Here is a 16046-nt window from a genome sequence, read left to right as displayed (position 1 = left end):
CGTCAAGTATCGTATACTTGGTGATCGAGTAGTCAATGACTATGCGATGAAGCATGCTCGACTACACGATCGTTTAGTGTGTGCGCCTATTAAACAACGAGTATAAAAAACTCTAAGCGATCGTTTACCTAATGCGTCTACGCGATCAAGTAGCCAATGCAACACGATGGAGTAAACTCTTTACTCAATCATTTAGCATTAGTTATACGATCGTTTAGTAAATACTACACAATCAAGTAGAACTTTTCTACACTATCGTTTAGCCAAATCTTAATGATCGTTTAGTCTGGGCTGCACGATGCGACCAATCTTTGATCTTCTTCCTCGATGAGAACAACATCTCCATGCTTCGAAAATTCATCAAGAAAAACTAAAAAAACTTCAAACACTTTGAATATAGACTAAATTGCTTGTTAATTATGCCAAAAAACACAAAGGCTCTTACAAATTAACACTTTGTAAATTTAAAGAAAGCTTTAAATAGAGGCAATCATCACGTAAACATCCACCAATACATCCACAAACACATTTAACCCTTAAACGCATTGTAGAACACTTAAAACCCACCATGACTATAAAAGAAGTTCAATACAGCAATGGAATTTGGAATATTAGAACAGCCTAGCTTTGATACCAATTGAAGGAAATCTAAAACATATATTTTGTGAGCGAAAGCGGATCGTTCCAAATCCCATTCAGAATGAACACAAACAATTACAGTCTTACACAAAATGATTAGCATAATCAGAAATTACAGCATGCTACTTAAAAATGAAGATACAATGGATAGAGTATGCAAACCTTTGAAGAACCTTTCTTCATGTATCCCTCGATCGTCCAACAAATTGTTCAATCAACACGAACTTGAAAGCAACAATCAAAACACGATCTCAACGAACGTCTGAATGAACCTCGATTCCAATCAAGTCCAATTCGATCCTCGAACGGAATTAGAACACTACCACAATGGTTACCTTGGTATTCTCGATGTGAGAATCCAGGAGTTGTGGACACTTTATGATTTTGGATTGAGGAAAGCAGGAGGTAGACGATCGAGTAAATGAGAGATGAATGTTGTCTATCGTATAGAAGAAATACTCGATCGTTTAGAAAGTTGAAGCCTATCGTATAGACTTTGCTACTCGATCGTTTAGCAACGATTAAATGAGTAACTATCGTATAGTAAACTCGTAGCTCGATCGTGTATGCTCTCTATGTTACATTTAGTAAAACCTTTTTACTTAATAGCCTTTGTGAGATTATTTCGAATAAATCATCAACTAAATTTTGGAAAACCATTTTTCTTTTGATCTCACAGTTACCGTAAAACTTATAATAACCTCCCACTCAATTCAGTTATTAGAAAAAAAAAAAAAGAATAATTAATTATCATATAATTAATATGTTATAAATAAATATAATAACCAACTTGTCATATTATATTTATAACCTATAGTTTTAATATTTCATGATATGAAACATATAAACCGTAGTTCTTTTTCTATTTTATGGTATTTAATATAAATCATATTTATATTAATTCCTCCAATGATAATGTATCAAATACATCAAATCAATTATATCACATGTAATTGAATTTCCTCAACTGATTAAACTCTTTAATCACGAGATCCACCATCCGTTAACTGTTGATCATTCCACTAAAGATCGACAGCTGCACTCTTCGCACTATATATATATATTTTCGTGTCTATATGACCAATCAATAGTGTGATGACCTTTCACAAATTGCTTGTAAGTACAACTAGGCCAATTCATCGTTTTGCCTGTGTAGTTACATTTAACTCCTTAAGTACCACTGATTCCTCTAATGAATAATAAGTCATAGTCCTACTATGACTAAGTTCTCTCGGACCAGGAGAGAGTGTGGCCACTATGTTCAAGACCCGGAATTAGCCATTGAGGGAATAATTTATCTACTTACCCTTACTTCGGGGAAGGAGTGAATTTCGTCTTGTGTAACTGAGTTCCCAGCTCCCCAATCAGACGAATCCTCAAAATAGTAGGCTTGTTAAGTTGACAATCTGACCACTCTTACCCATATAAATCAAAGGATCGCCCTTATAGGCAGGAATTCCCAACTCACTCAAGATTAAGGTCATGTTAACTATGGTCATTTTAGTGAAATGTAAGTCTCAATTATCAATGACATTATATAAAGAAACTAATCATCTCGTGGTCCGGTCTTATACAAACTCTTTGTATAGGATACCCCGCTCACATGTCCCCACATGAGTGGTCAGGATCAAACCATTTGTAGCACTTTACAACACTTGTAACATCTATAAAGCGGGTCATATCCGTAGTGTCAACAGGATAAGGTATCCCTCTTTTACCCATCTACTACAGACCATTTAGGTTATTACTTAAGGCATGATTCACTTGTATATCTCCACATATATGCTTAAGTTACATGAAATAACCACGAATATTAGTTTATTGGATTTGAGTAAATGCTTATAAAATAACATTTATTTTATTAATAACAATGTGTGTACAAAATATTTACAAACTACAATATCACCAGAAGAATTAGGACACCAATTCCAATACTCCACAGACATATGAACTCCATATATCCTATTTCAACTCTGCATCCCAAACAGCTCCTAAGCATTCTTATATATATTGTTTTTCTGTTCAATTAAATTTATAAATCATTAAATGTTATAAACTTAATCACACCAAACATTTTAACATAATGATTACCCCAACTTCAAGTCTAAATAAATTACTGTATTTTAAATCATACAAAATGAATATGTCTTATATTATATATATATATATATATATGAGCGTACCATATCTATTTTATCAAATAAAATAATTAGTAATTTTAAGTGATATTATCTTATTGCCAACACGAATATAATTCAACTGATACAAATTTATATTATTCAACTTTGAGATCAGATAATTTCTACTCAACCTATTATATATATAAAAAAAAAAAAAAGTCACATGATTTTGTCAAATAAAAACCCATTTTTCATTTTCAATGTTTTTCTTTAACAAAACAAAAGGAATGGAATGATGTAAAGAAGAAGGGTGAAATTGTCTTTTCGTATTTTCTGTTTGTCTTCTAACTCGACCAGATAAAGTGCACCGTAAAAATTGCCACCGTGCGACGTCCATTCACGTCACTTCGATACCGCCAATCGGACTACGGGCTACGGCTAAGGTGAGTACTGAGTCGTCTTCCTTCCTCCGGCCTTCCTCCTCGGCGTGGTTTTGGTTTTGTTGTTTTTTGGGTGTGCCCCAGTTCCCAGATTCTTTCTTTTCTTGTTATCGAGAATATTCAAACGGCGAAGAAAAGAATCCATATGGCCATTTACGAGTAACCACTGTTTGTGCTCTCTGCGAGAAAATTCAAGTATTCAGTATCATTTTCTTTATGGGTTCTATTTTATTTCTCTTTCCAGTGAGAATCTAGCGCTTTCTAGAAGAATTTTATTCTATTCAACTGTTTTCTCGTGCTTCGTTTCTTCTATTTGGAAATCCAGTTGTTGGATCGATTAATTAGATTTGAATGGACATTTGATATGTATGGATTCAAAATTTTGTGCCAATTATAGTTCATTCCCGTAGTGATGAGAATGTTTGGCATTGAGTTAGGGTTTTAGGAAGTTCGATTTTTGTTGGTTGGCCTGTATGAATTCAAGTTATTTGCATATTTGAAATTAGGGTTAGCCAGTGGTTGTTTGTTTAATCAATACTTTTTTTCTCCGAAAAGTTAATTTGTACTCTGAATCTGCCTTTATTGTGGTTTATCTGTGAAGTTATGCACTGGAAGGCAGGCTGGTCCTAAGAACTTCATTTGATTAGTTACATGTTTTTTGACAATTGTCGAAACGTAGTGCAGGCATTGTCCTTTTCTTGATAATTGCCTGCTTTCTATCGGACCATCTCTTGAATTGAGATGTACTCCACTCTGCACTCTTCATGAGTTTGTTAGTTTCTTTATGATTGTCCTTGTATGTTACCTGATCTGTAAGAAATTTATATTCACTTTTTGTGAACATTCAATTTCTTGCTGATGCAGTTGGTTTTGCTGCTATGTAATATTTTGCTCTTACCAAAATCACCAACAACTTTTAATGTCAAGTATTAGGCCTGAGCTCCCTTGAATCCTTTCATGTTATTTTGTTATCATATTAATAGTCGCTATTATTATGACTGACAAGAGAGTTTGATTCTGTGTCTTGTCTTAAATGTTCCTTTGTGCCAGTGCATGGATGTGTATGTGGAATTTCCCATTCTTTGCTTGTTCAGATGCTTACTGTCATCATTAGTGTGCACAGCTTATCAAATTATTGAGAACCTTTATCACATGAACATGTAAAAAACCTTTGTTTCGAGAATTTTATGTCTTTGCTCTAGGCCAATCTTTAGCTTCTTGGTTATTTCCTAATTATACTTTGGTTTCTAGAGATTGGTTTGAGATGAGTTCTGTGTTTTCAGCTTCTTTGGCTAGCCTTACATGGGAAACAGAGCCGTGAAGCAACCACAGGAACAAAGGGGAGAAATCTTCTTGAAGATAGTGCCTCCTTTGGACCAAGCATACCTTAGATGGCTCGCTCGTGATCTCGAGAGGATTCATGGCTTCACCCCAAGAAATCCTCGTGCCGTGAAGCCTCCGGATCACTACATAGAGTTCATGCGCTTGAATGGATGGTTGGATGTGAGTTTAGATGATCCAGATCTCGCACATTTATTCAAATAGCCATTATCTTGCAAATTTGAAAGTGTACCAGTGTGAAGTATCTATCCTCTATCTTCTTGTAGTGGTAGTTCAAAGTTCAAAGACTCTCATCTGTCATTTGGAGGTAATTCTTTTTATATCAAGCAGTTGTCCATTAGCAATTTCTGATAATGAGGAATTATGGAATAAAACTGTGTGGTGGCCAAACTGTCACTTCAGTCTAATGTTTGTAATGTCATTATTTACTCCATGGATGAACTTAATTAAACGACTTTACTTCAGTTGAAAATTACGTTCTTTATCAGCAATTATCTTTGTCCACTTGCTTCCAAAATTTGATTAAGATCAAAAACGATATTTTCATAAAGTGAAAATGAAATAAATTTAAAATGAACAAAAAGTTATTCCATGGGTCAGCGCGTAAAGCTGAAAAGCCCATTTTAAATTTGGGCTTGTGAATTGATTCGGACTTCATCGTTAAAGCCCATTATAGAAAGCCCAAGTTAGTTAGGCAAATGCCGGCGCGTAGTGACGGTAGAAATGTGAGTGGAAAGCAGCCGAGTTTATTGGGTGATGGGGACGCGTTACGCGCCAAATAATCGCCACTCAATTTGCCCAACAAAAGGCGCGCATCGCCGATTCGAACGTTTCTTTTCTAACTCGATCGAATTCCACTTATACCCCTCACTCTTTATATCTTTCCCTATATTCCATCCTCCATATGCATAATAAAATAATTCGTAAATGCCAATCTCCCTTGGGGGGTTTAGCTTAATTAATCCCTGTCTAATTATAATTAATTACAAAACAAACTGGATCAATTTAATTAATCTTAGGTAAATTGGGCGTTTTTTGGGTTTAATCCTACGGAATAATAAATGTTAAAGAAGGACGGCGTGTTTTCTATTTTCCTTTTTGTTTTCCGATCGGTTAATAACTTCTTAACGCAATTCTTTCTGCTGACATACATATATATATTTGTAATTTTTATTTATTATATATATATATATATATATTTATTTATTTAGTTTAATTCATTTGTTTTTTCTAATAAGCGCTTCCCTCCACATCTATATCCGAACCAAGTTCCCTCCCTTTCAACCTTCCCTCGTTTTCTGCTCTCGTTTTCTCTCTGAATCTCTCCCGTTTTTCTCCATTTTTTCTGAGAATCCAAACGCTCAGATCTCTCCAAGCTCCTCCTTCTTCTTCCACAAATTCCGTTCCTGTTCTTATTTCCATCAATTTTCCCCAATTGCACCTAAAACCCCAAACTCACTCCATTTTCCCTCTCTTTCTCTGACCTTCTAACCCAAATCCGCAATACACCAGGACCTCACTCGATCTTTGCTTCCCCTTCTCTTCAACCCTGCTCTATGTCGGGTTCTCGAGCTCCTAACTCCTCTGGCCAACTGTCTGAGCAGATCATGCACTCTCTTAAGCGCCAACTCCCTTTCTCTTCCATGAAACCACCATTTGCATCTCCTGGGGACTATCACCGCTTCGCCCCCGACCCTCGACTTCCCGATCAAGAACCTGATGCCATCGTAGTCAAATCTTCAGTGAGTTTGTTTTTCCTGTTTTATTTTACATGCATATTTCGTTGATTATTTCTATATCGCTGTCCTCACTCAGTACAATCTTAGGACCTTTGTATTTCTGGTTCTAGTTTAAAATCAATAACTGTCTGGTTAGTAGGGTTTTAGCGGATCTCATGAATTGAAGTAGTTGGGATTAGTGAAAATAGTTAGTTACAGTGATTTGGTCATAATGAGGTTGAGATCAATTTTAGCTCAATTTCGGTTACTTTGTTTTCTCCGGGTGTTTTGTGTTACTGAAGTAGATGAATTATGCTGTTATCAGCTTCAATTCGTGTTTTTCTGCTGTACCTAATAAAGTGTATCGAGTATCTCAGTCTCCCTGCATTCTCGATCAGTGCCTTTGTTGATCACTATAACTCATTCTCTCTCAGAACTTTCTAATTTTCACTGAGCGAACTACTTTCACTGCATTGCATTTGGTCCTTTTGGAAATTGGGTATGTTGATCAGGTGCAATGTACTCTACTTCAGTTTAGTCTTTATGCGCTTGAAGAATTACCATTGTTAACCAATACTAGTAGCTTTCAAGCTGGAAGATACCCCCAACTTTTCCTATAGATACGCAAGCAATGAGTTGGTAGCCACAATGTTAGAATCTTGATGAAAATAGATGATACTTGGGAGATTGATTTTGTGACTACTTTTCCTAGAGAAAATATGCTCAATCTACGTGAAGGATGTATTTCTTCAATAATAAGTTCTCAATTATGACTATAGTACATTGCCGATGTGATGTAATAGGATAGGGATTTTTCGTAAAAGTTAATCTTGGTTGTTAATCCTTGATCAATTATATTTTAATTACCAATTTAGTTTTAATCTCTTTTAGTTCTCCTTTTGGGACTCTTGTAATTCTCTATAAATAGAGACAGTCTCCTTGTATTAGGTCATATTCTCATTAATAAAAAGACTCTTAATTTGATTCTCGGAGATTTCTCTCCTTTAGCATTTAGGCTACATCATGATGCTTGAAGATAACTGCCTCAAGGGACAACATCATAACAGTGTTAGCTGACTTTATCAAGTCGTGCAGTATTATTTTGAGTGGATCTAGTCAATCTTGGATGTGGATATTACTTAATTATTGTGGTTTAGTTGTAAAAAAAGGGCAGCAAGAAACACATTCCATTTCCCTTGGTTGTAGGTGCTCAAAGAACTGCATCTCCTGATCATCCTTGGTCAATAATTTGTGTATTTGTAGGCTACTATAATATATAAAATTATTCTGAGAACTTAATTGTATTGTTTTTATGTATTGTTTGTATAACCTAGGCTCTTGTACTCATTACGGTGTACTGTATACTTTCAAGAATATTTTCCATGCATGTTATCTTGATTTCATAAAGATTCTACATACTTGTGGAATGCCAGGGATGTGCATCACTTGAATAGCTGAATATCTCAAACTTTTATTTATTATTTTCTATTTTATTTTATTTATGTATTTTTACTGAATTAGTTCTTTTCATTTGACGTCTATTGTCTTTTTACTATGTCTAAAATGTGCACAAAAATGAACCACCTTCCATGTTCATTCACAATTTTCTTTTCAGATAACTAATTCTAGTATAATCTTATCTCTTCGTCACATTCTTGCAACTCTGACATGTTAGTAAATGAAAACTTGAGGGATCTCCACCAAGACAACCAAAAGGAAAAGAAATCAGGGTGGATCCTAGAGGTTGATTCTTGATGATACTAAAAAAGTGTGACCTATTTCCTTAAGCTTTGAGTACTGATTACATGTGCTCTTTCATTGAAACGATATGCTTGTGAGTTGTAAAAAACATATATGGACGATGTGCAATTGTGCTATTGTTGATCAAATTTGTGGACTTTGACTTCTTGGATATAGCTCGGTGCTTCCAGCTATTAGCTGCCTATTTGGGTCATTTATTCTTACTATGTAGTTTTTACTAGTAAATTTTGAGCTTTCCTATCTTGTGAACACATGAAGAAGAATATTTCCTAGATAGCGGAAAAACTTTACTATAATTCTAAGTGAAGAGATGGAGAAAACAAAACTATCAAAATCAATGAAAAATTGAGCTCATGAGAACATAGCAGTAAAATGACCTATGAAACAGAACACTCAAGCACTTCCTAATATTTCGTTTAAAATCCTCAAATATGATGTTTATGTTTTATCATTTCTCCTCTATTTATTCTTCTCTTGTTTCTTTCTCTCCCTTTATGTCTAGGGATATTCTTTCTTCCTCACATTTTGACTCTGAAGAATATTTAGAGGTTGTTTGGAAATTGTTCTAAATGTAGTTTTTTTGTTTCTAAAGTAATTTTTTGTATAAACATGTAAACTGTGGAAAACTGTGGATAGTTTTTTTTTTTTTTTTTTTTTTTTTTTTTTTTTNTGGGACTTCTTTTTAGTGTTCTTCCAAATGATCCATTCAATAATAAAAACATTTTTTTTTTTCAAAGTAGTGAATTTGTTAGTAATGATTTGTTGTATAACTTTTGCCAGTCCCTCAATCACAGTTGTCAAAAAGTAGTTTTGAAAACTAAATCAGAAAATTGTTTTCAAAATAGTTTTTCAAACTCTATAGTGCTTGAGAAAGATGCTTTAACTTGATAGCTTGTAGTATATGAGCTCTTTAAAGACTGCATTCTCTAATATACCCTTATTTTCTATGCGCCGAGGACAATCCAATTTTTATGAACATTTGTCATTTTACCTAATATAGCCTTAATAGAAAGCTAGATAAGTAGTGGTATTAACAGGTTTAATGACAATCATGGGATACTATCTTTAAGTGTTTATGATTGTTGTAAATTGGGGTAGTTTTGATATTATGATATTTTAGAGATATAAACAATTCTTGTGTGAAAAAGGTTGGTCAAGTGAAAATGCCCGTTGGAGGAGTTTTTGCAAGCCTCAACCCTGATCCTTCTCATTTATTAAAAAGCGGTACACTAAGCATGACCAAATTAATAATTCTTGAGCTCAGCTACAGATGATCCTCCCATACTCTGTTAAAGATTTTATTGTTTATTGATCATCCATTCAGAGACAAGTCTAAGATCTTTTCTGCCCATGCTTTCTTAGCTACTCTTTGGGGTTTGAGAGCAGGGATTCTCAAGTTTAAAATAGGTCTTGCCATCTTGGTGGATCTTTGGGATTTCATTTGTTTGAAAGCTTCCTTTTGGATTACTCGAACTAAAGCCTTTGGTAAATGGTTTGTTCCCTTGATTTACACCAGTTTGAGAATGCTCTTACCAACAGCTTTTGATGTTATTTGTTTGAAACGCTTTCTTTGGCTTTGGTTGGGAGGATGCACTGTAACTTACAAAGAAAATGGACCATTGATTCTTGAAGCTTGGAAGCAGTTATAAAGCCCAAGATTATAAACAAGGTTACACCGCTGCTTGATAATATCCCACATGCTTTGGGTTTCATTGGTGCAACAGATATTAATCTTCTTTTTAGATGATTTGCTAGATAGGAATTACTTTAGGCTAAATAGACAACAATTTGCATCTGACAAGCCTCCATCAAGTGTTAATGGAGCAACTGTGATCGGATATACATTTCAGGATAAAATTTTCTAGACTTATGGTCTGCGTGGTAGGTGCTGTATTTTTTTTTTTTTTTTTTTTTTTGGTCTCTAAAGTAATGAGCCAAATTATTTTCTTTATCCAGTTTGTGTGGCACTATATTTTCTTTATTATCATACCTCTCTAATATTGATCATTTTCTTTTATCAAATGTGCCTTCTCAGTTTATGTATCAATATAGCATTACCTGCATATGTTGTTATGTTTGTTTGAAATCTTGGATCCTGTCTATCAGCAGTTGAAGCGGAAGAGTGAGGTAGCAGATTATGAAGCTGAGTCGACTGATAGAGCAGCTGGCCCTAGATTTACTGAGGTAGTTAACAGTCCCCATCAAACACCTGTATCTGTCAAAGGAGGAAAGGGAAGCAAATCAAGGTTTACCAAATGCAGTAGATCAGGGCCACAGACTCCCATGTCAAATGTTGGTAAGTTCTATGTCAGACATGCTGGTCCCCCTTGGTTTCAAGTTAAAAATTCTATATATAAAATATCTTCTCCGATTCTTGTTTCTGAGAGAGGAAAGTGAAGCTCCTTCCGTGAAGAAACTGCATCATTGGTTAATTAGAAAAAATTTCAACTTCTTCCACTCTTTCTTTCACAAAGCTAATACATTAATGAGAAAATGTTTTTGTTTCAGGTTCACCTTCTACAAACAATCTTACTCCAGCTGGTCCATGCCGTTATGATAGTTCTCTCGGTAGCTCATTACTCCTGATAACTTTGTCGTAGTGTCTTATATTTCCTACTAGCATATGTTCCTAACTTTAGTGATTTTCATCTAGGTCTCTTGACAAAGAAGTTCATTAATCTGATTAAACAAGCGGAAGATGGTATTCTTGATCTAAATAAAGCAGCTGACACGTTGGAGGTTACTGTGCTTCTAGAACACTACAGGCTTCTATTGTGAAGTTCTATAAGTTGACACTTTTTGTGCTTTTATAGGTACAAAAAAGACGAATATATGATATAACAAATGTCCTCGAGGGAATTGGTCTCATAGAAAAGAAGCTTAAGAACAGAATTCAGTGGAAGTATGTACTATGCCATACATTTTTTGGAGTTTCACGCCTTATTGTTAATTAATATCACCTTTCCTGTGAAGCTACTTATTACTTGAGTAATTGATTGATTAGGGGGCTTGATGTCTCAAGGTCAGGGGATGTTGATGACAATTATGCTGGTCTACAGGTATGCAAAAACATGACATTGACTATGTCCTTTTTAGTTTATTTAAGAGAGTTTCTGTTTGACACTGCTGCTACTATATGATCTCAATGTGAACAGACTTGTATTCTATAAAAAAGAACAAAATTGTGTTTGTTGGGTGGAATGCTAGCATGAAATTTGCAAGAAATCGAAGTAATTTTACTGCATTTACATGCCTGTACCATTGTTTGTCTACTTATTAAATCTTTCAGCATCATGTGGGGATATGCTGATTTACCAGCCATATTATTTTTCATTAACATGATGGCCACTGTAAACATATTCTATTATTCCTGTTTATGCCCCATCTTATTCTTGACGTTGGTAAGTTTCTCTTGGTGAAAATATTTGTTGTCAAATACTTATCCAAAAAAAATTTCTAGCTACCAGATTAAGCCTCAACCATAGTTACATGTGCAGGCAGAAGTAGAGAACCTTACCATGGAGGAGCGTGGAATAGACGAACAAATAAGGTTGTTTAAGTGAATCTTTAACTCATCTTTGAATGGAAAATTGTATGCCCCTATTGTCATTCCAAGGGTTTTAATAATTGCAGAGAGATGCAGGAAAGATTAAGGGACCTCAGTGAAGATGAGAACAACCAAAGGTAATAGCTTTCGCCAAGATTCACCTCCATAACGTTATTATCATTTTTTCTTGATGTACAATTTAAAAGTGGTATGCTATATTTAATTGTCAGGTGGCTTTTTGTAACCGAGGAAGACATCAAGGGTTTGCCCTGTTTCCAGGTTAGTTTATCACATATGAAGGTGATTGGCAAGGAATTTGGATCTTTGGATATAGAAATGTTGCTCCGTTTTCTAATTGTTGTGTCTATATTTTGCATCTACCAGAATGAAACTCTCATAGCTATTAAAGCTCCCCATGGAACCACTTTAGAAGTTCCAGATCCCGATGAGGTAATTTAATCGCAGAAGCTTAAGGAAAAAGATGCCTGTTCATATATTATATCTTCCAATCACTTCTCCTGTCATCAATCAGGCTGTTGACTACCCCCAAAGGAGGTACAGGATAGTCCTCAGAAGCACCATGGGACCCATAGATGTTTACCTTGTTAGGTAACGTTTGTTTTTGTTGATGAGAAATGTTTGGCTCTGTACTGGAACATAACTACTATCTATGGCCTATTAATGAAACAGTACTAGGAATTGGATCTGCCCAGTATTCACAATATCCCTCTTTGCTACTATCAATATCCTCCTTTTCCTACTACATCTAAAACTTAGATTTGAATTTCCATTTTGCAGTCAGTTTGAAGCTAAGTTTGAGGAGATAAATGCTGTGGAAGTGCCCCCAAGTTTGCCGTCAAGTTCAGGATTGAATGAAGCACCTGCAACAACGATCGTAACAGAGGATACCAGGGGAAAGGAAATTGAAACGCGGGAGCAAGATGTACACAGAATGTGCTCCGATCTAAATGCTTCACAGGACTTCGTGGGTGGAATTATGAAAATTGTTCCCTCGGTTGTAGATGTAAGTCTAATTTTTCAAAAAAGGGATTGGGGGAAAGGAAGGTGAGGGGAGTTAATACACCTTACTTATAAAAAATAATTGGTTGATTGGGATATGGAGAAAATAAAGGCACAGTTTCTAAGAATTGGTTGGTTCCATTCGAGAGGACTTCGTGCATGGGAGCATGAGAATTTTCCATCCGTTTAAGTGAGTCTAGATTCTAGAAGATACAATCTCTATAAAAACAGAAATTAGTATCACTAGCAACAAGTTAGTTCTTCCATAATCTTGTTCCAGGACCAAATGATGAAATGAAGGATTTCAGATGGGGAAGGGTAGCTCATTTATGACATCAGTAACTATTCGATGATCAGAGAGCTGTATTTGTCAATTGTCACCCATTATTCATCCGAGGGGAAAAATGTTATGAGTTCATCATATAGTTTATTTAAATTAAGAATGTTATTTTTGTGGAAGCATCTGATATTTTTGTTTCTTATTCAGAGTGATGCTGATTACTGGCTCTTGTCTGATGCTGATGTTAGTATCACTGACATGTGGAGAACTGAACGTATCCTCACAATTTAACTCTATCTGCCTTCATAACAGTTTTGACTTTTTCCCTTGTAATCTCAAGTGATACTGCATGCCTTGACCCTATATGTAGCTAGCGTTGAGTGGAATGAATTGGGTACATTTCATGAAGATTACAGTATCGGCAATGTCAGCTCACCCCAAACCCAGACTCCACTTCCCAATGATGCACCTGATTTGCCTTCTGCTAATCCTTCTAGCAGCTGAAACTGTACGGGGTATCTGTTGAGATGTAACTGATAATCAATGCTACGGTTGTGCAAGAACTTGTATAATGTATGATCCTCGTGATCCTTACTTAGGTCCCCTGGGGACTGGAACCGATGATCTCAGATTGGAACCAGCCTCCATGATAATTCCTAGAGAAGGTCCTCTAACCAAAAAGCTGGAGAGGAAACTGCTGATGGGAAGGGCTACCGTGTACAGTTTAGTACAAAAATGTGTAGTAAATAAAATAGCCATTTCTGCATTGTAATATTCTTTGTTCCATGATAAGAATAGCATGTGCACGACATTCATTTAAGACAAGTTTAGTTTCAGTTCAATTTACGTCTCATGTGCAAAGCTGTAACCCTCTTCAGTTGAATTAAATTCTTAGTTACCAGAGTCTCTTTGATTTCCAAAGTTGTAGAAAAGGGTTAGTTCCAAATTGGTTAAATCACAGGTTTGGTCTCTGAACTCTTTATGATTTTGTCAAATAAGTTCTTGAATTTTAGAATTGGATCTAATAATCTCCAAATTTATTAGCCTCCTAAATGTTGGAAATAAATTACCAAATGATTGTGTATAATCATCGTTCTTTAAGACTCCCAAATGCCGGAACCGTTAGCTATGATTCAAAAGGATGAATACATTATATATCATTAGTATGCAATCTACATGGGATTTAGCACAATTTACACTATCAAATAATTTTATACTCTCAAAGTAGGGCATTATGCTAATTCTCTTTCTCAACTTTCTTCCCTATCCAACTTGCAACGATTGGAGTGAGAGCCACTGTTGGAGGAAACCTTATTGGAGAAGCAGCTTTATGCGCTGCATACGCCAAAGCAAATGTTCCAACCTTCTCTCCAGTTTCATCAGCCGAAATTCCTACCTGCAAAATTTCAAATGTTGAAAACAAAAACCATTTGCCTTACAAATCTATTTGATCAACCTCCAAGAACTCTTCCCAAGTGTCATTACCTTCTGCAGAAGTGCTTGAACATCGACACCGGCACTGATGAGCGCGTAACACAGAGAGAAAGATATCAGGGATAGAGTTATGGAAGTGGCTAAATATGCACCTCCATATTTTGCAAGCAACTCTTTTGCCTGATCACCCTTGGATTTGTTTTTCCCTTCACCTTCCTCACTCTCCTCCTTTGAGCTAAATATCTACACAATTAACATCAATTTCTCATTTGCTGTTACTAGGAAAGGATAACCACAAGCATTATTCTTTGCCAATTCATCTAAGCACTAAGCAAACCAGTATCTTTCCTATCCCAAGTAAAGGGATCAAAGGATAAAGAACCCTCCAAATTTCAAGAAATATCATATGTGAATGTAAATTATTCTTTGTTTTCTTCTTTACATCTTCCAAATTGTGAAAAGGTACTAATAGCAAGTACATACATTATCACTACAAACTATGTTCTAGTCAATTGAAGTTTTTGGAGAATTCCAGGTAAGAACTAAAGAGCTTTTTCCCTTCTTTTGAAAGTCTTCCATTGGCAGGCATTTGGAATTCAAGTTGTAATATTATTTAAAGCCATGACAGAACCTCGGGAATTCTAAACAGAATATGAAAATTTGAAGCAGCATATAATAAGTTGATTCTTTATCCTAATGTTAAACCACCAGTTGACCCAAACACCGAAGCTGATGGGCTATTTATAGAATATTAAGACATTTTATCGTTGTTCAAACACAGGATCTCCTTCTCTAATATTATGATAAATCAGAGATTGACAGAAAAGCTCAAGCTAATAGGTTAGTTTAAATTTAATTATATCACTACTTCAACCTACAGCCATCGACAGCAAGGCAAAAATTGCTTGGTCCCATTCATAGTGAAAATGAAAGGCATTACAATGAATATGAATCTGTTCTTCTAACTTCAAAGTTTCAATAAACTTGATAGCAGTTGGATAAAGAAGAAAAGGAAGAGAAGAGTACCTTCCAGAGACCAGCTTCAAGTCCGTACTTCTTGGTAACTTCATCTGCAGAAGAAGAAGATGAAGATGAAGACGAAGATGAAGATGGGCGTTCGATTTCGCCGGTTTTCTGTTTAAGGGCTTGAACCCTGAAACGTTTGGAGTTGAATTTCAGAGGTGGATTAGGAAAATTGAAACGAAATCTGAAATTTGGATCAGCAAAGGAAATGGAAGAAGATGAAAAGGCAATTAGAGAGAGAGCAGTTGCCATTATCAGAAAACCAGAGGTTGGAATCTAGTAATGAGACATGGGCTGTGAATTAGGGAAGGTGGAAAGGGAAAGAAGGATCCCACAAAATCAAAAGAGAAGGAGAATGTTTATGTGAAGCGTTGTAAGCCAGATATTTTGCTTCAAGCTTAATCGTCTGTCGTCACCACCATTGTTCTTCACACAGTTTAAAACAGGAAAAGGTTAGCTAAATTGGCTGACCACAAACATCACTTAACCCATTAAAACATATCTAAAATTCACCAAAATGTCATTACTTTACTACATTGTTAAATATTACCTAAGGTGAAAAGTTTGAATCTTCGAACAAGTTAGAAAATAAATGGCATCATTAAACTAACAACCATATTTAAGTAGTGTTGGCTCACATATTATCAAATCCAAAACATTATCATTCAACATAATAGTTTCATTTTTAGTTTTCTATCTTTTAAAAATTATGCTTATTTTTCC

The 16046-nt window shown here is 35.3% G+C and overlaps 3 protein-coding genes across 8 annotated transcripts; 2 read left to right on the top strand and 1 right to left on the bottom strand.

Moving 5' to 3' along the window:
- Positions 1 to 3044: 3044 nt before the first annotated feature.
- LOC120088440 lies at positions 3045 to 5031 on the top strand. 4 transcript variants are annotated; one of them, XM_039045740.1, is made up of 2 exons: positions 3045 to 3202; positions 4483 to 5031. In XM_039045740.1, the coding sequence occupies exon 2, from the start codon at positions 4502 to 4504 to the stop codon at positions 4742 to 4744; it is 243 nt and encodes an 80-aa protein (XP_038901668.1). In that variant the 5' UTR covers positions 3045 to 3202; positions 4483 to 4501; the 3' UTR covers positions 4745 to 5031. The 4 variants fall into 4 exon arrangements, with proteins under 4 accessions (XP_038901668.1, XP_038901672.1, XP_038901669.1 ...); XM_039045744.1 differs by lacking the exon at positions 3045 to 3202 and adding an exon at positions 3209 to 3358; XM_039045741.1 differs by lacking the exon at positions 3045 to 3202 and adding an exon at positions 3216 to 3394.
- Positions 5032 to 5760: 729 nt separating this feature from the next.
- Positions 5761 to 13712, top strand: LOC120088507 (transcription factor E2FB). Of its 3 annotated transcripts, none has more exons than XM_039045872.1 (14): positions 5761 to 6282; positions 10129 to 10315; positions 10528 to 10587; positions 10673 to 10758; positions 10833 to 10921; positions 11024 to 11078; positions 11505 to 11569; positions 11653 to 11703; positions 11797 to 11845; positions 11951 to 12016; positions 12099 to 12175; positions 12365 to 12590; positions 13074 to 13140; positions 13237 to 13712. In XM_039045872.1, the coding sequence occupies exons 1-14, from the start codon at positions 6097 to 6099 to the stop codon at positions 13368 to 13370; spliced, it is 1398 nt and encodes a 465-aa protein (XP_038901800.1). In that variant the 5' UTR covers positions 5761 to 6096; the 3' UTR covers positions 13371 to 13712. The 3 variants fall into 3 exon arrangements, with proteins under 3 accessions (XP_038901800.1, XP_038901799.1, XP_038901801.1); XM_039045871.1 differs by having other exon boundaries at positions 5762 to 6282; positions 10126 to 10315; XM_039045873.1 differs by having other exon boundaries at positions 5764 to 6282; positions 10126 to 10315; positions 11517 to 11569.
- A 234-nt stretch (positions 13713 to 13946) lies between these two features.
- LOC120088508 lies at positions 13947 to 15751 on the bottom strand. Its single transcript, XM_039045875.1, has 3 exons — positions 15327 to 15751; positions 14352 to 14543; positions 13947 to 14262 (listed from the first exon to the last, which is right to left on the bottom strand). Exons 1-3 carry the CDS (start codon positions 15573 to 15575, stop codon positions 14104 to 14106), a joined length of 600 nt encoding a protein of 199 aa, XP_038901803.1. The 5' UTR covers positions 15576 to 15751; the 3' UTR covers positions 13947 to 14103.
- Between the last annotated feature and the right edge of the window lie 295 nt (positions 15752 to 16046).

The sequence above is a fragment of the Benincasa hispida genome, chromosome 10 (genome assembly GCF_009727055.1).
Source record: "Benincasa hispida cultivar B227 chromosome 10, ASM972705v1, whole genome shotgun sequence".
Taxonomy (NCBI): Eukaryota; Viridiplantae; Streptophyta; class Magnoliopsida; order Cucurbitales; family Cucurbitaceae; genus Benincasa; species Benincasa hispida.
Note: the sequence above shows the minus strand (reverse complement) of the source record. Positions and strands in the feature narration are given on the sequence as shown.